Genomic DNA, 26,953 nt, shown 5'->3' with positions numbered 1-26,953 from the left:
GGCCAAATGCTATACATACAGCTTTAGAGTTTGAGGTAACACACAGGCAAGTGGACCCCCCGGATGCGCAGACTGCATGGGAGCAGTGGTAGTGTGGGACTTATTGCCACCCCTGTTCTATATGGGGTACCATTTGTAAGTGGACAACTTTTATTTAAACATGTCACTTTTTAGAAATTTGTTCATTAAAGAAATTGGCTACTGTGGCATAATGCAACCTAATCACAGGGGCTTCCCCCAAGAGTTCCATAACACCCTACATAGACAAGGGGAGAAAGCCTGTTGCAAAATAAAGAACTATTCAAAGTAAAATGAAAGGACAAACATGATGAATTCATTCATCTTCCATTTTAAATATGGGAGGTGTAGACTTCGACGATCAAATGATTTAGCCTGCTGCAGAGCCAAACACTGGTATAAAAAAGTGTCTCTCTATGTCAACTGGCTCTATACAGTGTGTTTGTTATTTATAAAGGTGCTGGAGGAACTGGATCCTTCCCAAAATTTCAGGTAGCGTTGTCAGCCCTTTTGTATCCTGAAGACCCTGTGGCCCAAAGCCCAAATCTTCCATGGGCTCAACATGCCTCCCAGCAAATACCTTGGAGTGCTTGCTTTCAAAAAAGGAGTCATTTGTGCCTTGGCATTTTAGCACCTCAAGAAATGTGATAGGCTGTTTGAAAGTAAAAGCTGCATAAACTCCAGTATATATCCCATAGTTTGCAGACGCTAGAACTTTCACACAAACCAATTTATAGACACTTATTGGGAATTTTTTCACCAAAGACATGTAGCAAAATACATTTTGGCCTAAATTTATTAAGAAATATTACTTTATTGAATATATTTTATAACAGAAAGTTTTTTTTTCCCAAAATTGTTTGGTCTTTTTTGTATATATAATAAAAAAACTTAGTGGTGATCAAAGACTACCCAAAGAAAGATTTGTATGAAAAGAGCAATATCAATTTGAGCGCAGTGTTGCATTACTGAGCAATTGCAAGTCAAAGTAGTATATTGCTGAATAGAAAGAAAATGCCATGGTCATGAAAGGGAAAAAAAACTTTCTGGAAGTCAAATAGGAACAGAAAAAAATTAGATCCTAAAGAGTTACAGTGTATGTTCGTAAGCACAAGAAAGTAAACGTAATAGTCAAACAACTGCCTCCTCCTTTACAATCAAATAATTGTTATGTCAGTGTTGACACAGCAAAGGTAATTATTGACATCTGCAGCATTGGAGACTCAGAAGCATCTTGCCAGGAACCAACATGGCCGCCGCGCCCGCACAGTGACACGTCAGGACTGTACACGTGATGACATGTCATCAGTGCATGAAGGCGGAAGTAATAGATCCGGCAGACGTTGTGGGTGAGCTGGAGACAGTGCTGGGCTCGGCGGTGAGGGGATAGGCGGGTGAGTTGGAGGGGATGACATGTCTTTTGCTGTGTGTTCCATGAGCAGTTGCTCTTCATCAGTGTTTACATAGCACCGTGTACGTCACTGACACAGAGAGTACATGTCTTCTTCTGTGCTGTGATCGCTGGCCGATCTTGGTCGTGTCTGCTCTTCTGCCCACAGTCTATGGCTATCAGGTCATTACCACTAGGCTCATCAGCGGCCAGTGTGGCTCGTAGTTCCCTAGTCATGGGTGGGAGAACATTCCATGCTGAAGGAGGTATTGTCAATTCTGCAGATCAGGACCCCCCTACCCCCTTTGTCTTCCTGAGATGTGGGATCATAGGGGCTGGGTCCTGATCAGTTGCCCTCCATTACCCCCCCCCCGGTAATACTTTACAAGTCTGCTCACCCCCTAGTGCTGTACACGAACTTTATCCCCATCCATTCCCGGACGATTTTATTCAACTTTGCTCTCTGGGGCAACACACAGATTTTTACCTCTTGCTGACACATACATTCTGGGGCCATTAGGGTGCTGCTTAATTCCCCGAGGTTCCTATGCTGGGACTGAGCTGTCTCTGTGATCAGGAGCTGGCAGGACTGGTCCCTGATCATGTGACCACAGTGACAGGAAGATTAGAAGGTATGTCACCAGCACAACAAGATCTCCAAAATAACATGCAAATAGTTTATTAACTGATCACAGCATAAAGGTGTGACGTTTCTGAGCCACACACGCCTGAGGAACGTGTCTCAGAAACATTGCTACTCTGTCCTGTGATGTGATCATTATAATCAACCATTTGGATGTTATTTTGGAGATCTTTGGTGTGCTGGTAACTTAAATTCTAATCCGGTAATAAGAGGAGAGAAAAGTGAGCGCTCTCTGGGTAGCAGCTGTAGCACTAAAGGTAACCAATAAAAAACCTCAGTAGCAATACAAATAAAACGTGCAGAGCTAAAAACAATATATCACAGTCCACATACAATATCAGCTAAAACGGTATACGTCCATATGTGACCATCTGTGCATGTATAGGTGAGATAACAGCAAAAACGTCAGTGTTGGTGCTCTAGAATAGTGGGATAAGAATACGCACTCACCAGATGCGTAATGTAAATATGCATTAAATAAATCAGTGGAGGTCCCCTTTAGAGATCGGGTATGCGCCAGGTCAAGGATAATCCTCCCTCCGGATGATGGTGGTGCCTCAGAAGTTCCCAGGTGGTAAAGGATCCAATCAGCCGTGAGCACGAAATGCGTAAGGAGGAGCCAATACGCCATGACGTCGCGCCGCCGAAGCCACGTGTTACATCTTACTTATGGACGGTCAGTCCATTTTAATGTTCTTTGAACTTGTGTTTTATTTGCAAATCCTGGAATTTAATAAACCCTTTATACATTACCTACTACACTATGGGCATGTTTTATGTCTCCCCATGTGGAGCAATTAATTTATAGAGCCCACCTGATCCACCACAGTATCAAGAGGAGGGAGTTCCTATCTCACAGGCTTCTACACCCACCCTTCGCTTAAAGGGGACCTCTGGCTGATTGGATCCTTTACCACTTGGGAACTTCTGAGGCACCACCATCATCCGAAGGGAGGATTATCCTTGACCTGGCGCATACCCGATCTCTAAAGGGGACCTCCACTGATTGATTTAATGCGTATTTACATTACGCATCTGGTGAGTGCGTATTCTTACCCCACTATTCTGGAGCACCAACACTGAAGTTTTTGCTGCTATCTCACCTATACATGCACAGATTGTCACATATGGTTGTATACCGTTTTAGCTGATATTGTATGTGGACTATGATACATTGTTTTTAGCACTGCACATTTTATTTAATTTCTAATCCGGGCTGTTTTCCGGTCCCCAACCAGTGGTCAGCAAAGCAGCCCTTTACCAGATGGGCATTGGGAATATTTTTCTGCACTGTACTGCTATTCGCAGTGATCACTTGATCAAGAAGTCCATCTCGCTTCTGGTGTTATGACCTAGTTAACAGGCTGCCAGGAAGGGGTTCTTTTTATTTTTTAATTACAGGTAGTTCTATAGCTCTGACACAGTACTTTACATATTGTACATTCACATCAGTGCCTGTCCTCAAGGAGCTTACAATTAAAGGTCCTTATCTCACATATATACATGGGCCTGTTTAGGCAGAAGCCAATTTGGAGTGCAGGAGGAAACATACATAAAAAGGATGTGCAAAGCCCATGCAGATAATGGGCTCACTGCAAGGGTATTTGTTTTTGTTCCAGACCATAATTCATCTTTACATACGTGTGTTCTAGTAATGTGCACTGAGTTTTTCATTGTCAGTGATATTCTATGGCACCCCAGTACACAGCCCAGTATAAGACATGGCGGTTGTTTGAATAAAACTGGAGAGTGCAAAATCTCCATAGATACCAATCCGCTTTCAGGCTTTTTTTTTTTCTTTTTTATCAAAGCTTAAGGCTGGATTCACAATTGAGCGATTTTTAGTTTGAAGCTCCAAAAACGCTCAAACTTAAAAAATCAATTGTTCTCAATTGTGCCTGTTCACACCTGATCGCACGAAAAGGCATCATAGAGAACAATTGATTTGAGCGTTTTTCAAGCTTCAAGCTACAAGTCACTCAAGTGTGCATCCAGCCTTAAGGATTAGTTCACCTTTTAACAAAAAAATACAAAATGCACATTTTTTGCAGGTAAAAAAATATGCATTTGTAATTTTTTGTTTGTGGAGCCTGTAAAGTATTGCACCGGCGATCAGCAGATCGTTAGTGCCATGCAGGTGTCCCTCTAACCTGTCAGTATATCTGCTTGTTTGTACATCCCGTACGAGCAAGATGACACTATTGACAGGAAGGCTCAATGAACTAACAGGGTGCTGTGGAGCACCGTGGTAGTTCATTGAAAACTACAAGCTGACAGCCGCAAAGGCTGCCCGGACTTGTAGTTTTCTCATTCACAGAATATTGTGAATGAATGACATGGCCGGGCGGAGGACCACACAGACACGTTTTTTTTTTTTTTTCTAAATTGTGACAGCTAGTGAAGGAAAAGATCCCACACTAGCTGTCACAGTTGGCATTGGGGGAGGGGGGTGCAGGGGCCAGCCAGATTGTAACATGTTACACCCATATTCAGGGTGTAACATGTTATAAAAGGTGAACTTATCCTTTAAAGTGTAACTACACTACATCTGAGCAGCACAAACTAAAAATGCTATTTAATTTATTTTTTAACATTCAAAGCAAACTCCCCCATCCATCCATGTCTCCATGCTTTATCTTGCTGATAAATCACTTTGAAAAACACCCTCTAGCATTTCTGGCTGCAGCAATCTTTAACAAGGGCAGATGATTCATGTAGAATTTACTGCCTGGAATCCATCTGCCCTTAGCTCAGGCGGGTGTGCTTAGTTGAGAAAATACCTCCTGAAGACTCCTGGGATGTATGACATAATTTTCCTAAGCAAGAAACCAGGAAGCAGCACAAGGATTAAAAATAGTCAAAGTTCTGCTTTAATTGAGCAAGCTGAGGTTAGAAGCTGATTGGCTACCATGCACAGGTGCACCAGATTTTGCATTCTCTGGTTTTAGTAAATCAACCCCATAAGTTGTTAGTGCAGCACATTGCACTCCATTGCCATGTGTTATGTGCTGCACTAGAGAAAAAAATGTACAGTCAGTTAATTGGAACTTATCTGTCTGTATGCGTGTCCAATATGAAGACCATTTTATGGATGTTAACCTACACTGTTTGACCTTTATTGTCTGAGATCCATCTCTTTTTAGTGCATGCACCTTCTGAAGGTGGTGGTGTGGGAGCACATTCCATTAGGTGATATTTAAGTACTTCTTTATCTTTTTATTCCTTGCTTATGTTCCTCTTTAAGTTGGTGTCATGATCATTGCTCCAGGTTTCCTTTTTCCGGTTAACTTCTTTATCTTGAAGCATTTTATAGAGCCATCTTCGCATGCAGGGACTAGAGTTTTTTTCTCGCTACAAATATGTAGATATTTGTAAACACCTGTTGATCCTGCCAGTAGAATCATTGGATAGGCACTACTTTTTTTATGCAGTGAATTCACTGCAGCGATGTCACCCTTGCTGCTTCTATAACACTTTGGATTTTGGCAAAATTGTGTCAGGAACCATAAACCAGGCAGAGACAGCGCAGTTAAAATCCCACCTTAATGAAATATCAGATATAACATTGATCAGGAATGTAGTCAAAACAGAAGCCAGGGTTTGGATGCCAGATATGTATTCAGACTAGCCAAAGTCAGGAAACCAGAAGTCAGCGTAGTCAGGAGCCAAAAATCAGGAACAGGAACCGGAAGAGAAGTCAGACCGAGTTGTACACAGGAACACACAAAATCATAGACCACGCAAGGGCAAGGAGGAAACGAGCTAAGCTGCTAAAATAGTCACTGTGGAGACAATGAGTGGCTGGTAATTAACTGACAGCTGAGCAGCTTCTGAGCACTGAAAGAAAAGAGCTGCTCCTTAAGTAGCAGGAGCCCAGCCCTGACACACTGATAGCCATATCTGTTTAGAGCCAAGCCTAGCTTTGCCCACATTCCTGTAGATTAACAGTACATTGCTCAAACTGCAGTAGCTTGGGAAAATGATGTTCTAGTCCTGCTTAGTCCCCAGAGGGATATCTGGCAGGTTGCACAAGAAATCCTCTCTCCCAGCTGCATTTACCATTAAAAAAGAGGAAAAATGCTTATTGTTTTAACTGTTTGATGTGACGTGGATATCATGCTGTGATTGGCTGTCACAGTGCTGAAATGATCCTACTGACTCCTGAACAGAAGCTGTGACTAATTGTCAGCAACAGCTTGGTTGCTGGGAGCACTTTTTGACCGCGTTGTCAGCATACAACCTCATGTTGCCTTGGACACGTATGGCGGCTGAGTGTTAAAGCCTACTTTTCTCGCAGCCACATATATGCATTACACGCTTGGCAAGAGGTTAAGACGTTTAACATACCAGTGTGAATGGAAAATGTCTGTTTACCACTCACAGTGGAGAAAACTAGACGTTTTTAAAGGATTTTGTATTGTAATGTATATTTAGTTAATGCAGCCCATTGAAAACAAATAAGACATGATGAAAATTAGACGTGTCACAGAATTTGTAACACAAAACCTGCTGCATTGCAGCACACAGTAACATTGCCTTAGTGCTTTGGGTTGAAATTCAAAGTGGATGGCAATGCATGTAACGTGTGCCCCCATAACAAATGGCTTGCTAAGGGGACACAGGAAGAAAAAGAGGAGCCTAGATCGCCAGCAGGGGACCCAAGAGGAGGAGGATCAGTGCTGCTCTGTGCAAAACCACTGCATAGAGCAGGTGAGCATAACAACATGTTAGTTTATTTAAAAAATACATTGACTTTAATACTTTAAGAAAATATTTCCCTTATTGGAAGAATTTAAAATGCCTTGTCATAATATAGCTCATGCTTTTAAAGTGGTATTAAACCCAATGACAAAGGTTTATTATATTGCAGCTTACCATTTCTTAATGTGGCCATGACATTAGTTTTCATCTTTTAGGCTTTTTTTTTTTTTTACTTTATTTTCATCTGTTGATCTGGACGGTAAAGCTGGCTATACACTAGTAGATTTTCAAGTGAATATTTGTACAGAAAGTCTCAGTACATTCGACAGCTTGATGTAATGTCATTCAAAAGTAGTTCAACATTTATTTATTTTTTTATTCTTTATTTAAAGTGACAATACAGACCAAACACAGTGACAATCAATCCGTTCTCAAACACGGGTCTAGTAACACTGAGAGCTGATAAAATACAAAGAACATATAATATCACTTTCAGGCAGAATTGAGCATTTTGGGCCCCATAGACTTCAATGGGAATGCCTGAAAACTCTTGAATTTCTTTTTAGCCTACAGTGGATATAAAAAGTCTACACACCCCTGTTAAAATGTCAGGTTTCTGTGATGTAAAAAAAATGAGACAAAGATAAATCATTTCAGAACTTTTTCCACCTTTAATGTAACCTATAAACTGTACAACTCAGTTGAACAACAAACTGAAATCTTTTAGGTGGAGGGAAGTAAAAATAAAAACTAAAATAATATGGTTGCATAAGTGTGCACACCTTTAACTTTCCTAGCGGTAATCCTGAGTGTGGTTCGTGGTTAATTTGCAGTACCAAAAGCGGTAACTCCGAGCCATGCTCAGGATTACACTTTAATGTCTGTCCTGCGATCCCCCGATGTCCTCCCACTGTGTCCTCTGGCCCATACCAACATCCGTCTTCCGGGTTCCCTTCCCTGCGATTGTTGATACACAGGGTGACAAAACCGGCGGGAGATTCAGAAAAGTAAAAATATGACATACACACAATACATTGTAATCTGTTAGGATTACATTACTGTATCAATCCATTTCACCTAAATGTCATCCCTAGTGCTTTGTCCAGTACTCTGCTTCACTTTTTTCCGTTCTTTCTGCCTGGAAACTTGAAAATGTCCATGGCAACCAAAAAGTCTCCCTTTCGGTCAAAAGTGGTTTTAGACCAGCTAGAGAACAGCGATAGTAAATCAGAACCACTTGCAGAATTGAGTGATAATGATTCGTGGGGAAATTCGTCATCAGACACTGAAAATGATTCTGCGACTTTCCTCAGTGATGTGCGAACTTGGTGCTCTATTTCAAATTTCAGTGTTTTTGGTTTGATTACATTATTGAATTAAATTTATTATTATTGTATTATTATTTTGTAATTATTTATTATATTATAATTTTATGATTTCATGTTTCAAACTTTATTAAGCCTGGTATGTTTACTAGACTCTTGTTCGGACAGATTTAAGTGAGTTATTCCTAAGAATTACAGGCCTACAATATAAAACAATATAAATTTCCATGCAAAACAATGTATTTCTTTGAGATTTAAAAATATTGATTAGTTAGACCGCCAGGGAGGTTAAACCTGTACTTTTTTGAAGCACCTTTTGATTTTATTCCAGCACTCAGTCTTTTTGGGTATGTGTCTATCAGCATGACACATCTTGACTTGGCAATATTTGCCAACTCTTCCTTGCAAAAACACTCGTTGGCATGCTGAAAGATGAGATCGATCTTCATGTTCAGCTTTCTAGCAGAAGCCTGAAGCTTTTGTGCCAATACTGACTGGTATTTGGAACTGTTCCTAATTCCCTCTATGTTTACTAAGGCCCCAATTCCAGCTGAAGAAAAACAGCCCCAAAGTTTGATGCTGCCACCACCATGCTTCACTGTGGGTATGGTGTTCTTTTGGTGATGTGCAGTGTTGTTTTTGCACCAAACATATCTTTTGGAATTATGGCCAAAAAGTTCAATCTTGGTTTCATCAGACCATAACACATTTTCCCACATGCTTTTGGGAGACTTCAGATGTGTTTTTGCAAAATTTATCCAGACTAATGTTTTTCTTCGTAAGAAAAGACTTCTGTCTTGCAACTCTACCCCACAGCCCAGACATATGAAGAATACGGGAGATGTTGTCACATGTACCACACAGCCAGTACTTGCCAGATATTCCTGCAGCTCCTTTAATGTTGCTGTAGACCTCTTGGCAGCCTCCCAGACCAGTTTTCTTTTCGTCTTTTCATCAATTTTGGAGGGACGTACAGTTCTTGGTAATGTCACTGTTGAGCCATATTTTCTGCACTGGATGATGACTGTCTTCACTGTGTTCCATGGTATATCTAATGCATTGGAAATTCTTTTGTACCCTTCTCCTGACTGATACCTTTTAACAATGAGATCCCTCTGATGCTTTGGAAGCTCTCTGCGCACCATGGCTTTTGCTGTAGGATGTAACTAAGAAAATGTCAGGAAAGACCTACTAGAACAGCTGACCTTTATTTGGGGTTGATCAGAGCCACTTTAAATGATGGCAGGTGTGTACTGACTCCTATTTAACGTGATTTTGAATGTGATTGCTTAATTCTGAACACAGCTACATCCTTAGTTATAAGAGGGTGTGCACACTTATGCAACCGCATTATTTTAGTTTTTTATGTTTACTTCCCCCCTGAAAGATTTCAATTGGTTTTTCAATTAAGTTGTACAGTTTATAGGTCACATTAGAGGTGGAAAAAGTTCTGAAATGATTTATCTTTGTCTCATTCTTTTATATCACAAAAGCCTGACATTTTAACAGAGGTGTGTAGACTTTTTATATCCATTGTATATTAACTTATATCCTCCCCCTAGTGATTTCCATTGGCTGAAACAAAAAGCCCAAGCTTGAATACACATGTAAAACACATGTAATACTCTTCTAAAAATGCCCATATACACTTGCAGAAATGCTCATATAAAAACTCCTGAAAATCGCTGTCCTCAGGTATGAATGCAGCCGTCCTGTTGACCACTGTCCTTGGGAGAGAAGGTGAGAAAATCTTTCAAACAGGAATAGAGGCTGCAATACAAAATATTACAGCAAGATTTTACCCCTTAGCCTGGGTTCACATATATGCAGTGCGGTATATCGCATATGTGATTCACACAGGAGCCGCACTGCATTCCTGTGCAAATCGCATGCGATTTGTGTGCGGTGCAATTGGAGCCATACATTTTGTATGTGGGACCCTTTTTTGGGTCCGCACTAGAATTGGATCGCATGGGTATTCACACCTATGCGATCTGATTCTGCACATCACACCACTTTTTGTGGACCGCTTTCGGGGTGTTGTTAACTTAACATACTCACCCGCATCTGTTCACATGAACGGGGTGCGATTCTGATGCCTTGCAGAATTCACACAGAAAACGCTGCAAATTCCGCACTTCATTAGTGTGAACCAGGGCTTAAAGTGGTTGTAACCTCAGACATAAAATCTGAACAAAATATATCCATCTATAGTGTGTACTTGTCCAAATCCAGATCACTAAGTATCATTTCTGTCTGCTGTCTCATTCCTCTTCTATTTGTATAGACAGGTTTTTCAGATGCCAAGCAAAAAAAAAGGACAGGGAGGGATCTCCATCACAAAGACTGTGATTGATAGCCTCAGCTCTGTTCCTGTGTGCTGTTTGAAGGGGGTTGTGTCCCTTCCTTCCCATCAGCTCTCCGCCCCCTGTTTTCTGACCATTCAGACAAGCTTTATAAAGCGGCAATCTGATTGGAAGTGGGTACTTGTTATAATCAGGTATCCTCTCCCCCCAAACAGTGCCAAATGTGGAAGTGGACAATGCAAACAAACAGAACTTTCCCTTTGGGGTCAATTTCCGCTTTAATTTCTGAGCTTTACAAGGATATACTGGACAAATGGCTGCAGATAAACAACTATGTAGGAGAATTTGTGTCACCTCTGTGTATCACCTAAAGCCAACCACTTAATTGGGTATAGGTAAGGGTTTACAACCACTTTAAAATCTTAAAACGTTCCCCTTGGAGTTTCTCTTTCAGTAACCATTCCTAATGAGGACATGTTTTCATAGAGAATTGTTCCACTTCTGATGGAAAATGAATTATGTTTTACTGTGTCCTCAACTTCTATATTATTGGCTGGAGTTGTACTTTCCAGTCTTGTTGTCACAGTAGTGGTGTCAGATGTTTAATACACAAAAGCACTAAACAAGTCCACCTGCACATTTTCCAATATGACCTTCTGTTCAGAGTCTATACAGGTTTATGTTTGATATTTGACCTGTGTTCCGAGGGCTACAAATAACTTGCTATAATAATCCAACAATAAAAAGCTGTCTGCTTCACTAGGGTGTATAAAAGCTTGTTTTCTGTGGCAGAAAAATATTCATATTTTTTGACCTAGCTGACCTGAAAACCTTTAGGCTGTATGCACACTAGCGTTTTTGTAAGCTCCTAGAAGCTGCTATTAGCATTTTTTTTTTGCCCCTGGAAGCTAACAGTGTTATCCTACGTATCCATGTACACTATGCTAGAAACGTTTTTCAGGCTACAGTGTTTAGGAGCAGAAAACATCTTTTGAAGAATTTTTGGGAGCATGTTTCCGGCAGAAAAAAACTCTGAACGCTCCTAAACACTACTAAAATGCTCCTAACAGCTTTTCTCAAATGTTTTTTTTTTTCCGGGTACTAAAAAAACGGTTAAAAAAAAGCTAACGCTCCTAAATGCTACTACAAGTCAGCACAAAACGCTATTATCAGCGTTTTTCATCCAGGGTTTTCTTCTAGTGTTTTTTGAGCTTTTACAAAAACGCTAATGTGTATGGAGCCTTAATTTATGAAGTTCTTTATGTAGCCTAGCAAGTAAACAAAGTTTAACCTCCTCCCACCTATGGCCGAATGGCAGCCAGCAAAAACACTCACCTTTCTGGGTGGACGCCATATGGCGTCCTTTTGGGCATGTGCAGTTTGCGCACCTGCAGAGCCACGCAGCGGCACAATCTGTCACCGGCCGTGTACCATGGACATGGCCGATGACAGATCTGAGTACCGGCCCCGTTGCTCATACCATGTGACCTGCTGTGACCAATCACAGCAGGTCACATGACAGTTACAATGGATGGCTTCATTCATGCCATCCATTGTATACTAGTGTGTGTAGCTGTGACTGGTCACAGCGATCACATGCACATGCTGGGCCAATCACAGCCCAGCTGTGTCATGTGATTAGCCGTGGCCAAATCACAGCTAAGCACAAACAAAAAAAAAAAAACCCTGGATGAATGGATGTCATAAGGTAAATGCTTGCTTATAGCAAAGTAATTCTTTGCTATAAGCAAATTGTGTAAAAAAAAAAAAAGAAGAAAAAGAAAAATACTGATCACTTCCCCAAAGTAGTACAATGTTACTATGGTAACATTGTACTACTTTGGTCATAGTGAAATATGAAAAAAAAATCTTTAAAAAAAGTTTAAAAACGTTTTTTTTTCATACTGTCACCAGTCAGTGTCCCTGATCACCGCCATGCCAGTTATATGATGATGCTGTACTGCACTGGTGACAATATGTAAAAAAAAAAAAATTGTGAAAATAATTTTTTTAATTTTTTCATTTTCCGAAAAATTATGACAAAAAAATAAAACTTCAGAAAACTCGCCATGCCTCTTATGAAGTACGTCGGACTGTCTACTCTGCAAAAAGGGGTCATTTGGAGGATATCTGTACTGTTCTGATATTCTTGGACTTCAAGAAATTAGAGTGGCTGTCAGTACTTCAGGATTGATCAATATTCAGATATATCCCATAGTTTGTGAACTCTATAACTTTCCTACAAACTAAATAATACATCCTAATTTGGGTTATTTTCACCAGAGACATGTAGCAGAATACATCTCGGCCTAAATTTATGAAGAACAATTATTTATTTGCAAACTTTTATAACAGAAACAAAGAAAAACGTGTTTTATTTTTTCAAAATTTTCAGTCTTTTTTTGTTAATTTAGCAAAAAATAAAAACACCAGTGGTGATTAAATACCATTAAAAGAAAGCTCTAGTTGTGTGAAGAAAATGATAAAATTTTAGTTTGGGTACAATGTTGTATGACCGCGCAATTGTCATTCAAAGTGTGAGAGCGCTGAAACCTGAAAAATGGCCTGGGCAGGAAGAGGGTAAAGGTGCCCGGTATTGAAGTGGTTAAAGTCTGTAAAGTGCAGCCTATCCTAATTCTGTTTTGGTGTAATCCTGTTCCTTTCAGTAGATGCATCATATTCTAGTTCAGTTTTTTGATTGCTATGAACCGTAAGGGGGTTGGGAAGAGGAGTATTTGTTTCCCATGGTAACAAATCTGATTAAAATGTGTAATGGCAATCTTGTTTCTGAGAAATATGGAGGCTGCCATTGCTGACTCCGCATTCTACAAATGCTACTTGGGTGGCTGCCAATCATTTTAGTCACTAGCCCAGAACTAGTATGCACATAAGGACTTTTAAAATCTAAGATCTGCATACTTATTCCAGGCCATTAGTATTTTAGCACTTTAACCACTTGTCACTCACTCACATTACATTGACTGCGAGCTGGTGGCAGGTGCAGGCTTGGCAATGTACCAGTACACTGCTGCCTTTCTTCTGGGTTTGGGCCACACATACATGCGCCCCCTGCTGACCTGAGTTTGCCAGCAGGCTTTAGCCAATGATCTTTGCTGAAACTTGCTGATCGGCTGTGTCCAATTTACAAACACACAGAACTTGGTACACAGAACAGTAATCTGGCTGTTTCTTTTCCCTGTAAAGCAGGGAGAAAAACACATCTAGATCTGTAAGTAAAAGCAAAACACATTACAAACACATTTCACTTGTTAGGCACACAGTTAACCTCTTTATTGCCTCTTGATGTTAACCCCTTCCCAGCCAGTGTCATTAGTACAGTGTTATACCTAATCAATGTATTAGTGTAAGTCAGTAAGTGTCCCTCCCAGTCAGTGTTTGTAAGCGCCAGATCGCCCGCACAGTTACACTATGTCACTCATCACCTCTGTTACAAGTATAGTGTTTATAGCTCTGTAAATTCCAGTATATTTACCATAGTTTATAGGCACTATAACTTTCGCACAAACCAGTGAATATACACTTAATGGAATTTGTTTTTTGTTTTTTTTACAAAGACATGTAGCAGAATAAATTTTGGCCTAAATTTATGGAGAATTGTTTTTTTTTTATTATTGGGTATGTTTAGAACAGAAAGTGAAAAATATTGTTTCTTTTCAACATTTTTTTTTCTTTTTCATTTTTATAGTAAGAACCCAGTGGTGATCAAATACCACCAAAAGAAAGCTCTATTTTGTGTGAAAAAAATTCTGTATATTTTATTTGGGTACAGTGTTGCATGACCAAGTAATTGCCAGTAAAGTAGCACATTGCTGAATAGAAAAAAAATTCCCTGGTCATGAGAGGGGTAGAACCTTCCAGAGGTCAGGTGGTTGAGAAGGTAACAAATAACTGTCCCCATATTTCTCAAAGGAAATGTTTCTTTTGAACTTTTGCTCTCTAGTACATAATTGAAAATGAAAGAAATGGTACTATCGGCAATTTCCTTTCAAACAATTTTAACACGTTGTCTTATCCTCCTTGCCAGTTTGTTTATAATGAGTTTTTTTTTTCTTTTTGTAGGAAGATGATTTCAGAAGGCGGTTCGTTTATGCGGGGAATGCTGATAGGAGTTGCATTCTGCATAGTGATTACTCTTCTAGGACACATTAAATTGAGCCACGAGCCCACTACCTCTCATGAACACCATCACATTCATGCCCCTAATAAAGAGGAGGTTCTCAAACTGATGGGGACAGAGAAGATGGAACTTAGCGAAAGCATCCAAGTGTACTGTATTATCCTTGTCAGACCAAAAGACTTGAGCCTCTGGGCAGCTGCGAGAACCACCTGGAGTAAGCACTGTGACAAGGCTGACTTCTACAGCTCTGAGCACATGAAGGTGTTTGACTCCATTGTTCTTGACAGTAACGACATGTGGGTTATGATGAGAAAAGCTATCCAAATGGCATACAAAAACCACAAAGACAAGTACAACTGGTTTTTCATCAGTCAGCCGTCCACCTTTGCCATTATTGAAAACCTGAAATACTTTCTTCTGAAGAAAGACCCATCAGAGCCATTCTATATTGGTCACACTGTGAAAGATGGAGATTTGGATTACGTGAATATTGCAGGTGGCATAGTACTCAGCCTTGAGTGTGTAAATCGTTTTGTGGACTTGATGAATAAGCCAGACAAGTGTCCAGAAACAGGCAGCATCATATGGAAGGTCTCCGAAGACAAGCAGTTAGCAATGTGCCTCAAGCACAAGGGTGTGCTCGCAGAAAATGCCGAAGATTCTGAAGGTAAAAATGTCTTCAACACAAAATCAGTGGGTACCCTAATTAAAGAGGCAATGGCAAATGACCCACAAAAGGTGGTTGAGGGTTGCTGTTCAGACATGGCAATCACCTTCAGTGGACTATCTCCTAACAACATGCAAGTCATGATGTATGGTGTTTACAGATTAAGAGCATACGGACACAGCTTTAATGATGCATTGGTATTTTTACCACCACCAAATTCCGATAATGATTGACCAGACCAGTCTTTATCATTAAATGTTACACTGTTGACACCAAGAAAACAGTTGAATTTCTAAAATATCAACATCTAGCAACATGGGACAGGTAAAGGAATTAAATGGACGAAAAAAACAGCTTGATCTTTGTATATGTGTAATTTACTATTTTGTTTTGTGTACAGTGTAGGAGTTATGGATTTTTTTTTTCTTGCAACCATATCAGGACTGCATATTTGTCTTCTAACAAAAACTGCAATGGATTTTACACAGTAATGACTTTTGCACTCAAAATCTATTTTTCTAAATCTTTAAAAGCTGGGTTGATCTTTTCCATTTCAGCGGTAAGTTTGTACAATTCTACTGGCATACTCCCTATGGGAGAGTGTAAATGATTTGAAAGATAGAATATGTCACCTATGTGATGAATAGGTTCACTAAATGCTCTTCTCAAACAACACACAGGCTGATTTATAGAGGCAAAGGGAAGGTGGAAGTATTGGCCATTGCAACTGAACAAATATTGGGTTTTATTTCGTAGCTTCAAATAAATACACAACTATCTGTAGACACTGATGGGCTGTTGTGGATAGTCCATCTTCTATTTCAAAATATTGGAAACTAATGTTGAGATAAAATGGGCATCATAACTAGTTTTCCTTTCCTTCAGCTTTAATGCATTAAGCCGATTGAGCTCTTTTCCAAAGTGCATTTATTAGCACTTCCTTTTTTTTTTTTTTTTATCACCAACCTCAGACTCCATTACCTCACATACATGTTAAACTGGATGGACAGCATGTAACTTAGAATATACATTGGGCATCTTTCTTATTACAGCCTAGGAAGCATCCAAGTGTTTTGAAAGAAAAAAAAATGTACCAGTGTGCCAAAACCCATTTAAAAAACAAACTTGTTTCTATAAGTGGAACATAACGGTCAACGTTAATAGCAGGATACTTCATCAGTTGAACTAAAACCTTCTTAACAAACAATAGGCTTTAGAAACAGTTGTACTTGGATGCTGCTATATAGCAAGACCAAACTTTTATGGCTCATCATATTAGTTTATACCCTCTTGTCATGGCTACCTCTGTGTGAAGTTATCACATTCCTTGTAAAGTTTTTGGTGACTCCACGTCTGCATTCATTTAGCAGTGCTAAATGTTGAGCGTTACAAACCATGCTTTTAGGGGTGACCGTTTTTTTTTTTTTTTGTTTGTTTGTTTTTTGTTTTTTTTTCATGCCTCTAAATGCCCTGGTGTCCATGTACACATAGGCACTTATAGGTAGAAAAAAACTCCACTGCCAGCATGTTTTGGCAGAAAAAACGCTTGACATGTGGAAATGCATCTGAAAGCACGTTAACATTAGGCGCATCAAGCGCTTGAGCGTTAGTTCATTTCAGTGGCCAAAATAAATAATTATTCTGACAAATTAAATTAACATCCAAGAGCTTGACATGGCTAAATGCCTCCAGGCGCAATTACACAGATGATGCATTTTTTCTGTCAAAACGCTGCTGCCAGGAGGAAAGGTGAGAGCTGGACTAACACCCTGTGTGCCTGGGGATTTACACTTCTACTCATGTTCTTCACAACGCGTTATGGTACTCATTAACCTGAGATGATCATGACTTGCTTTGACTTATGTTGCCTGGATTGGGCAAAGATGCAGTAGGCACCAGCAGACATCCCAAGCCTCCCAACCCCTTAGGGAAGGGGAATAGCAACTGGCTGGGTTGGATTTCATCTGATTGTTGCTGTTTTGGAGCTTGGGATAAACTGCTTTGCCTTCTTCATAGCCATAAACATATATAACCAGGCAATCCAAGCAGGCATGCATATTGAAAAACCCAGCATGTTTGACTGACCTTTTATGTTTATAGCCTGTGCTTACACCATTTTTTGTACCCAGGGCTTAGGCAGCCTATAGATGACTTGATTTTCTTTTCTTCCACTATGGGTGGAGAGAAAGACAATTGTTCATTCCCCGATCAACACTATTTTGATGGGGGAATGTCTCCTGCAGCACTAATGTGTTCTACTGGCAGGCAGCCTTCCTGGCTGGCAGAACACAATTATTACTACTAGCTTCTATAACCACCAGCAGTAATCAAATTTTTAAAAAATCAGACAGGCTGTTTTGTATCCAAGTCAATCAATGGATTGACTTGGGTACAATCAGCCCATCTATACATGAATTGAATCTCAATCCATGTATGGCAGGTTTACGCACTCATGTCAACAGTGCTTGAATGCTTCCTCAAGAGAGAAAATGATTATCCTCTGATGTTAGATGTTATTAATACCTGGTTCAGCCCTGAAGAAAACTGTAATGTCTGAGTTGCATTCAGCACTGAACAAATTATTAGTGCCTATTGTTCCTTATTGTTGGACAAACAAACTGTTGATACAGTTGTCTCAGAACAGAACACATTCAACTGTAACTGCAGGCCTGGTGGGGGTTGTTTCATCTTTTGTAAAATAAAAAGTAGACCCTGCTTTAGGGCCCCCTACCAGATGTTTTGGTGTTTCTGATTAAAACAAAAAAAAAAAGAAAATTTCCTTTTACGGTAGAAATCTCCTTTCAGCAATGATTTCCTAAATAACTGATGCACATAACATGAGTGTTCCCTTTTAAACCAGCGTATATCATTGGAATATAACGTAAAGTGAAACTGTTAGCATTTTATATTCGTAAACATCCTTGCTAAGAAGGTGCCTGCTAAAAAAAAAAAAAAAAAAAAAAAACCCCAAAAAAACCTTTTTTAATCAGAATAAAATCTTCTGTGCACTTTAACCCTGATTTATTTTGTCATTAATGACTTGACCTTGGAGACAAAATGTCATCTCCTGCCCTAACTCGCTGTCCCTTTAAAAAGAGCACAATTATTGGCAGGGAAGGCACTTTCACTGGAAAGAGGTACAGTGAGTAAGCAGAACATAGTTCCAGTGGCAGATGGGAAAGTCAAGCCATTAGTAACAAAATAAAAGCAGCATCTGAATGAAGCACAGAATAGGCTTTTCTGGCAGGCAGAGTTGTGGATGGGACTTTGCAGTACTTAAGCAGGGCTTTTTCTCAGTCTTTGTTTTTGTTTTAGTTTTTTGTAATGGGTACATACCCTCTGGCCAGTATAGATCATGAATATGTATAAAACCACTTACTTTCTGATAGTTGTGTTACATTTCTAGAGTGCCTGCTATTTTTAACTTGTAAATTGAATCCCACAATTGTCACTGCAGTCAGCGTGAGGCCTCATGCACAACAGACAATTTTAACATGGCTGTTAGGGGCAACTACCAATATTTTATTTTTTTTCTGCCTAAACACTCTTACATGTTAGCCTATGTGTCCATGCACAAAAAAAAAAGAAAAACTCACAGTTACTGTCAATCACAGCTAGGGAACCAATGAGGAGAGAGCCCCGCGTGTGAATGGACACACACAGCAGCAGCTCGGCTGCCTTTTAATATTTTAAGCATTAATTCTTTTCAGTGGTCAGAATAAATGATTTTGTGGCCAATCAAATTAATGGCCAAGTGAGTGGAGCACCACACGTTACACGCATTTACAGGCTTCAGGCGGTTTTTCTGCCAAACCGCTATTGCCAGAAGAAATTAGCAAAATATCCTGTGTGCATGAGGCCTTACAGTTATTTATTAACCACTTGCCCTCCGCCCTATAGTGGAAGTACTGCTACAGGGCTGTGGAAAAACACGTGTATATATATGTAAATTGCATTTCCAGGTAGGGGGCACACCCCGCCCTACCTGCGCCGCTATTGGCGGCAGAGATGTCAATCACCAGGTCCCGGCCGGCACTCAGTAAGCATCAGGGGAAGCTGACAGGGGAGAGACCTGTGTGTAAACAACACAGGTCTCTCTTCTGTCAGCATAGACTTGCTGTTTTCTATTTCTGTACAGTAGAGATACAAAGCAGCATGTCTCCCTAGTAAAGCACACAGTAAAACACGCACAGCATACAGTTAACCCTTTGATCACCCCAGATGTTAACCCTTTCCTGCCCAGTGTCAGTAGTATAGTGTCTGCTTTTTATTAGTGTCACTGTCAGTTCCCCCCAGTGTCAGAATGCTCCCCACAGTCCAGCTATAAGTCGCTGATCGCCGCCATTACTAGTATAATAAAAATTCCAGTATATATACTGCCATTTGTAGACGCTATAACTTTCACATAAACCAATTGATTTACACATATTGGGATTTTGTTTTTATTTTTTTTTAGCCAAGACATGTAGCAGAATACATTTTGGCCTAAATTGATGAAGAAATTAGATTTTAAAGAAAAATTTGGGGATATATTTTATAGCAAAAAGTCAAAAATATTGTTTGTGTTTTTTTCAAATTTGACAGTCATTTTTTGGTTTATAGTGCAAAAAATAAACACAGAGGTGATCAAATACCACCAAGAGAGAGCTCAATTTGTGGGAAAAAAACTACATAAATTTCATTTGGGTACAGCATTGCATGACTGCGCAATTGTCAGTTAAAATAACGCAGCGCCATTTCGCAAGAAATGGCCTTGTCAGGAAGGGGGGTAAATCCTCAGGAGGGCAAGTGGTTAAAGTATCTGTATGTTTTGGGTACAAAGGTATTACCTGGCATTGTGTTCATACACAAAGTAAAGAACCCACTTTAAAGCTAATATTTGGGATAGTGACAGAATTTTCGTAAAAGGCACTTTAGTAATGTCAACCAATAACCACTGAAAACTATCATATTAAAACCACTACCAAACATCTCTACATTATATTTTCTAGTAAAGTTTGAAGTAAATTATAAAATAAGGAATACCTTGTTCAAAGAAAATTTTTTTTTTCTAATTATACAGTCTGGAAAGTCTGTTTTTACTTCATTGGTTCCTTGTTGATACGTTAGAATAGTTAAAGCAGATCTCTCCCAAAAACAACATAATTAACATCTTAGCCGGTATACCTGCTATAGTTGTTTTAAAATGACATATCCAGAGGGTGGCACTAAAGTTTTCTTATCATAAGTTTGTGGTGTTTCTATGTGCAGTAAAGAGCACCTTACCATATGTTATTACTGCAACGCGTGGTAAACGGTGCACCGCTGTGCACGCGCCAAGGTGCTCTTTGTTGTGAATGACATCCCAAGTCACTGTTACAGTAGTGGGTATGCTGTGCATTTGCGTTGTTCTGCATTACAATAAGTTGTGTCTGATTTTTTTAATGTGTTAAGGTACTGTAAAATTCTTTTAAACTGAATAACGTTGTGCTTGCTTATGCAGTAAACACAAACGCCACCTAGAACATCTAGCACATTCGTTGTTACCTTAAGATAAATGGGGACAGGGTTTTCTTTTATTAATTTGTTAAAGGTATTCATATCCTTCTTTTTTTTTTTTTGTTACATTTTTCAGCACTGCAGCAAAAGATCCTTTCCTAAACGTGATCGACTGTTGTCTGTAGTCCGCAAGCTATAGATCACGAATAGCAATGATCTACTGCTGCAGGGAGAGATTGAACAGAGCTGATTCTTACAGAAAGTGCCGTGACTTCATATCACATTTTAATGTAAACCGAGTGCCGAAGCATTGTTCATATATTGTTTACATTGCCTGATGCCACTGCTTCTCTGGAGTTCTTTGTAGCAGGAACAGAAGCCCAGGAGCTGATCGATTCGGCCCCTAGACTAGACCGTGGCTGTCACTGAAACCTCTGTTACTCAGTAGGCAGCCAGGAGTGCTCCAGACCTCAGAGGTTTGGCATACAGCTCCATATTATTCTTGTGCACATTTAAGGCTCCATGCACACTGGGCGTTTTAATAACGCTGCTATCGTTAGCTCTGTAAAAAACGGGAGGTTTTTTAGCATTTTTGCATTAGCGTTTAGCCGCCTTTTTTTGCATTTGTGGTTTTTAGTGTTTTCTTACCACAAAAATTTTTATTTGCTCAAAAAACGCGAGTTTGCCGCGACTTACCGTGTTTTTCAGTTTTAGAGCATTTTTAAAGCTAAAAAACTGCTGTAGAAACCCACTAGTTCTGATGGTTTTTTCCAGCCAAAAAATGCTGATTGCAGAATATGTGTGCATGGACACATAGGATAACATGCTGGGGGGTTTCTTGGCTGTAGAAAAAAACGTCAAAAGCCAAAAACAGCAGCTGTAATAATGTCCAGTGTGCATGAGGACTACAGTTCACTCTTGAAATGCTCTATCTGTTACCACCTTGCAGAAATACTTATTACTTGTGACTAGTTTTATCAGATGGCTGTCATCTGAGACCATAGTTATTAAGACAAGGCATTTTGAATATGGTTATCAAGTGATACATTGCATACTTGACAAGAGAACTTGACTGTGAGTAATAGAAATGTCTTTCTTCTCCCTTGAGGGACACAGCAAACCTTTCACTTTTGCTTCTACTGTTGCCTACAGGACAAATGGACACTAGCAAAGAAAAACTATAGGCTAGCCCAGGATTACCAATATGCCTCAGTTTTTTGCTAGTGTACTAGATGGATGGACACCTACTTCTCAGCTCTGTTGTATCGGAGACTAACCTATTTTTGGTGCCACTTTTTTTTCTCAATTTTCATAATATTTCTTCCTCAACCAAGACTCCTCTTTACATTGCTGCTAAAGCTTGTCACTTACATTGCAGCTATCTACCGAGGTTGTCCTTAGCCTGGCCTTTAGAGTGCTGCGTCCATACCCTACTGGACAGGATGTTGCAGGGATATCCTGGTAGTTCCATGTAGGGAACTTTCCAGACTGGTAAAAAAAAAAATTAACTGCACAGCACTTTCCAAGTCCAGAGCTCCTGTCATGGTCTCAGTGCGTGCCCTGGATCACTTTGGTCCAACATCGGGAGCTTCCACAACTACATAGCTTGCTGGGCACCTTTTAAAAATTGCCCCTTTTTATGCTGGTTTCTGCCACAGAAGAAAACAGTTTGGATCTGAGCACTGATGCCATCCACTGCACTGCATAGATGTTTGCAAAACAGGAGTAGTATCATGTTTATGCTTCCTTGATACTATATGGGGAAAAAAGGGTTTTGCTAGATTGCTAGGATCCTTCTCTCTGAAGGCCCAGTTTGCCATCCTGCTTAAGTCACTGACCTTAACTACATGACTGTTCAAGCCCATGTTTTGAGAGACAAGGGTATCTTTTGAGTCTTTTATTCCTATAATGCTAAAAGTTAAGACTGCTACTTCCCACAAGGTCTATGATTGATCATAGGATGCTTACTTCATGCAAGTCTTGCTGTTACCCTAGATTTTTTTTTGTAGGTTTCTGTCCTTGCAGACTTGTTTTTAGCCTCCAACTAGGACATTGTTCTTCCGACTGTTTGGCTCCAATTCAGCAAAAGGAAATTTCCCTCCATTGTCTTTCTAGGTGTGGTTAGGGCTGTGGGAGTCTCTCAGCCATTGCTTCTTTCAGAAAGACTGATTCCCTTTTTGTAATCCCAGATGGTCCCCCATAGGGGTACGCCGACTTCTCATTACACCACCTCTAGGTGATTCAGCGGGTTGAACCCTTTTCTGTGAATGTGCACTCTAGATCTCTTTTGGGTTTTTCAGCATTAGGCAATTGTTTCCTGTATTTTCAAGGCCATCGGCTGGTTTTCTGTTCATATGTTCTGTAAGTTCTACCACGTGGATGTTGCAAGCTAATCTGATGCTGTCTTTGGACTTAAAGTGGTTCTAAAGGCTCTCCTTTTTTTCCCTGATATTATACTTCCATGCTGCGCATAAAGCCTAAATCCTTCTGTCATTTTGCAAAAAACAATGTTTATCTAAGTCATTTACTGACCAATCGTCTGTCCTGCTTGTTTTGTCACACAGCAACTTCCGCTTCACAGAGCGCACTCCCAGCATCTCCCTCGTAGAGCTTTTGGGACTACTTGTCCCAAAAGGCCTAGTGCTGTTGCGCAAGTGCATCGCCTCACTGTCAGCAGTGTGCTCGAGGATGAGCTGAGTTCTCAAAAGCAGCTCCTCCCACAGGCGCACCCATTCCCGCCTCTCAGGAGGTAGGACTGGAGTTCAGAGCTCCAGTTTTCCATGTCAATCAAAGGACGTGGGAGGCAGAGCTGCAACGTCCCCCATGGCCAGGGTCCCTGTGTGTGCGGGCACAGCCAGCGTGCCTCCGCAGGGATGTAGTTCCACTGATGCGAGAGCACACGCATGGGTGCCCCCATGAGATTGGTGCTGCAAAGGGGGCACCCATCAAGAAAGACACCAGGAAATGGGAGAAAATAGACCAAGAAAAACAACATATAGAAGCGAAGATGGACAAAAAGGTTAGACCCTTTATGCTTAATTATTACTCGGGAACAAAAATAGGGAAAACTTGAGGGTTTAATATCCTTGAGCTAACTTTTTGAGAGCAGATAGTCCCCATTTTTTGTTTTTTCTTGGGCTTGTTAGCTTTTGATTGCTGTATTGCCCACCCCTCAGTGGGACTGCTTTTGGATGTCATGAAGGTGAAAAACTTATTGTGTCCCTCAATGGACAAGACAAAAACAAGAAAGTAGGCAAAGTGGCACAGTCTGTACAGCGAGCACCATAAGCTGACTACTCCTACCTTCAGAGCCCCACTCAGCTCACCAGTGCACTGCTGGTTCCTTATGCAGCTACTGATATTCATAAAGTCCGTATCTGCATAGGTTTTTCAGCAGGGCTTTCACATCACATTGTGCCAGGGGAGGCTCTGTGGATAATATGAGCAGTCATGTTGTTGTGCCTGCTGTACGGTGTTTGCTAATGTCTTTTCTATTGTTCAGATTTTCTGATATGGATGTTAAGGAAATGGCTTGAATTTAGAGATAAATAGACTGAACCTAAATACAATTTTGCCTTTTGACACTTTGATACTTTTTAAAGCCTGTAACACTTTTTTGCTTCAGAACACTCCATTTAAATGTATCTCATATAGAGTTTGCTTATTCCCTTCCTGTAAACTGGAATATGATCATGACTTGACAACTAATTTTGTAACTATACACAAGAACTCTTGTAATTTATTTCTAAGCTTCAAATGACTTCTAAAGACAGTGATCTGCATACAAAGTTCTGTAATATGTTAGGTCTCTAATAAATTAAAAATTTGGGGTTCTCTGGGGTACATATATTTTTGCTATATTTTTTCATTTGGTGTGTGAAAATTTAACAGCTTTTCTTGTAAAAAATATTTGTAATTTTATATGATCTGGAAAATTTGAAATGTACTTCAATAAAGACTATTTTATATTAACAAATGTGTGTGGCTTTTTTCCCTACAAGAGCTTCTTATTTGAGTTTATCAGTTACATCATTTACTGTGGGTAAAGTGATGCAAAATCATATCCAAAAAAAACCCCTTACTAATCTACGTTTTAATGGCCCATTAATCTAAAATTGGATGAAATTTGTGGGTTTTTTTGCCTCTTTGTAATGTGTTCCATGAGCTACCAAACCTCTCTTTTTTCCCCCTTGCTTTCGTTTTGGAACGCGCAGTACATCTTGCTTGCGGTCATAAGCACTGCTTGATGCACATTACAAATCCTGTATTCCATAGTCTATCTTGGGAGTGAGCAAGAGAGGGTTGCTATGTTTATACATACAGTATAGTGGGGCTATGGAGAACAAACATGGCCACCCTCAAATAGGAAGTCAGATTACAGCATTAAGAAAGCAATTTGGAGGAGGCTGAGAGGCAATAGAAGGTACCTTTTATGTTCGTGTTACTAAATCCCCTTGTGGGCTGACAACGCAATTTTGTGGACTGAGTAGTGTCAGCCCTGCCCAACTTTTTTTTTTTTTTCTACTAAGCAGCTCAAACTCTTCCAGTCATTACAACATACACACTAATTATTCTGTAGTCCAAGATGAGAACCAGAAAGGCAAATTACACTCCTTGAGATAACGTGCAAAGGACACAGCACAGCTCTAAATTTCTGACATGATCATCAGAATTTTTTGTATAACTTACCGAACAGATAAAACAAAACACTTTTGCTGTTATATTTAACAGAACAAAGGGTAGGAAATAAGAAAAGTGTATTGCTATGGTTTACTGTACATACATTTTAAAGTCAAAGTGGTTCTAAAGGCAGAAGATTTTTTTTTTTTACCTTAAAGTGTTACTAAACCCACAACAGTAAAATCAGTCTGTATATGCAGTAAAGCATGCTTGTTATATTCACTGTCGAATTTAAGGGGTTAATCCTCCATATTGTGTAAAAAGGCTGTCTGATGCTGTCTTCTCTGATTCTCCTTTTCTTCTGATGTCCCCAATCAATATGCCATACTACAGAGCAGCAGTGGCAATTCTACACATGCCCTGTTTGGTGTGTATTGTTAGAGAGGTTTTTTTTTTTTTTGGGGAGGGGGGAGAATGCATGTGATCAGCACTGTCCAGACAGAGGGTCAGGTGTCATGCAGCCTCATAGGACAGTCAGAGGTGAATTAAAACTTTTCCTACAAGATTAACACCCTTGCAGGCCCCCACCATCTGCAAGGGTTACATGCTTGTTTTTTGCGTAGGGATCCTTTTGTAAAAGCCGTTTTACTTGCATTATTGCTTACTTGTTTCCTGGTTGTCTCTAGCTTATATACTGATAATTTTAATATGGTTCTCAGGTATGCAGCAGTGTGGGTTAGAGTGAAGTTAAAGCATATCTATGGTCAAAATGTAAAATTATTATAAACAATTCCGCTTTGACCTTCAATTATTTCTAGCCTACTCCTAATAATCTGAATGGTCTTAAAGTTTGTAAACTTAGTTTGTAAAGCTCCCCACATATTTTCTTCCTTGAATTATGTGAGATGTATTCCTTATGTTCCGTGAGTAGGCACTACTGTGTTACAGATTTTGCAGCACCTTTCTTCTGAATTAGAATGGTACGTTAAAGCAGGTGTTTCAGGGGGCAGTCAGTACAGGAATCACTGCTGACAGGCACCAAGGTACCCTGGGATATGTAACAAATGAAATGACCATACCCTAGCTCAACTGCTCCATTCAGGATTTACTAGCTGAAGACCGATGCTCTGACTGTGATGTTTCATTCCTAATGCAATTCATCTATGATAAGAAAAAGTTGGCCACTCGGTATACTCTCCGATGCAAATATTGGCTACATTTCTAAAGACACTGTGTAAGCTGCTAATGCATTTTGGCTACAACAGTCTTCCTCATAGCATGATAGCAAAATGAAAAATGACAATTTATATGTTCTCCTACACTTGCTTTATTTTTAATTGCAGAGGTAAAACTAGTCCCATTAAAAACCATTTAATAAATTACATCACGTAAAAGTAACAGAATTACATCTTGGCCAAACATTAAAGACAAATAAATATACACATAAAACATAAGTATATAATCAATCCACATAATTTTATAATTTACTTCAAAAATTATTCAGACCAAATGGTGCCCTTGTATTCAATGTGTAGATCCACCACACTTCCCATAGTAATAGAATTCGGTGTGTGTCTCTCCCTCTGAGTGTTTTTTTTTATTTGTTCTGCTTCAAAGAAAGAAAATTGATCTAGGTTTCCATTGGGTACTTCTCTGAAATGTTAGAT

General features: G+C 39.8%; 1 protein-coding gene across 1 annotated transcript; it reads left to right on the top strand.

Annotated features, from left to right (window-relative positions):
- The first annotated feature begins 1,335 nt into the window (after window positions 1–1,335).
- C1GALT1C1 (C1GALT1 specific chaperone 1) lies at window positions 1,336–24,642 on the top strand. The gene is made up of 2 exons (XM_089685176.1): window positions 1,336–1,412; window positions 14,464–24,642. Exon 2 carries the CDS (start codon window positions 14,468–14,470, stop codon window positions 15,419–15,421), a length of 954 nt encoding a protein of 317 aa, XP_089541302.1. The 5' UTR covers window positions 1,336–1,412; window positions 14,464–14,467; the 3' UTR covers window positions 15,422–24,642.
- The last annotated feature ends 2,311 nt before the right edge of the window (window positions 24,643–26,953 follow it).

The sequence above is a fragment of the Staurois parvus genome, unplaced genomic scaffold, assembly GCF_062004578.1.
Source record: "Staurois parvus isolate SC_StPar_1 unplaced genomic scaffold, SC_StPar_1.0 ptg000365l, whole genome shotgun sequence".
Taxonomy (NCBI): domain Eukaryota; kingdom Metazoa; phylum Chordata; class Amphibia; order Anura; family Ranidae; genus Staurois; species Staurois parvus.
The sequence above is the reverse complement of the archived record's forward strand: the minus strand, read 5'-3'. Positions and strand labels throughout refer to the sequence as shown.

What these genes read in the sequence shown, in the direction of transcription:
- C1GALT1C1 (XM_089685176.1), top strand. Translation starts at nt 14,468, where the DNA reads ATGATTTCAGAAGGCGGTTCGTTTATGCGGGGAATGCTGATAGGAGTT.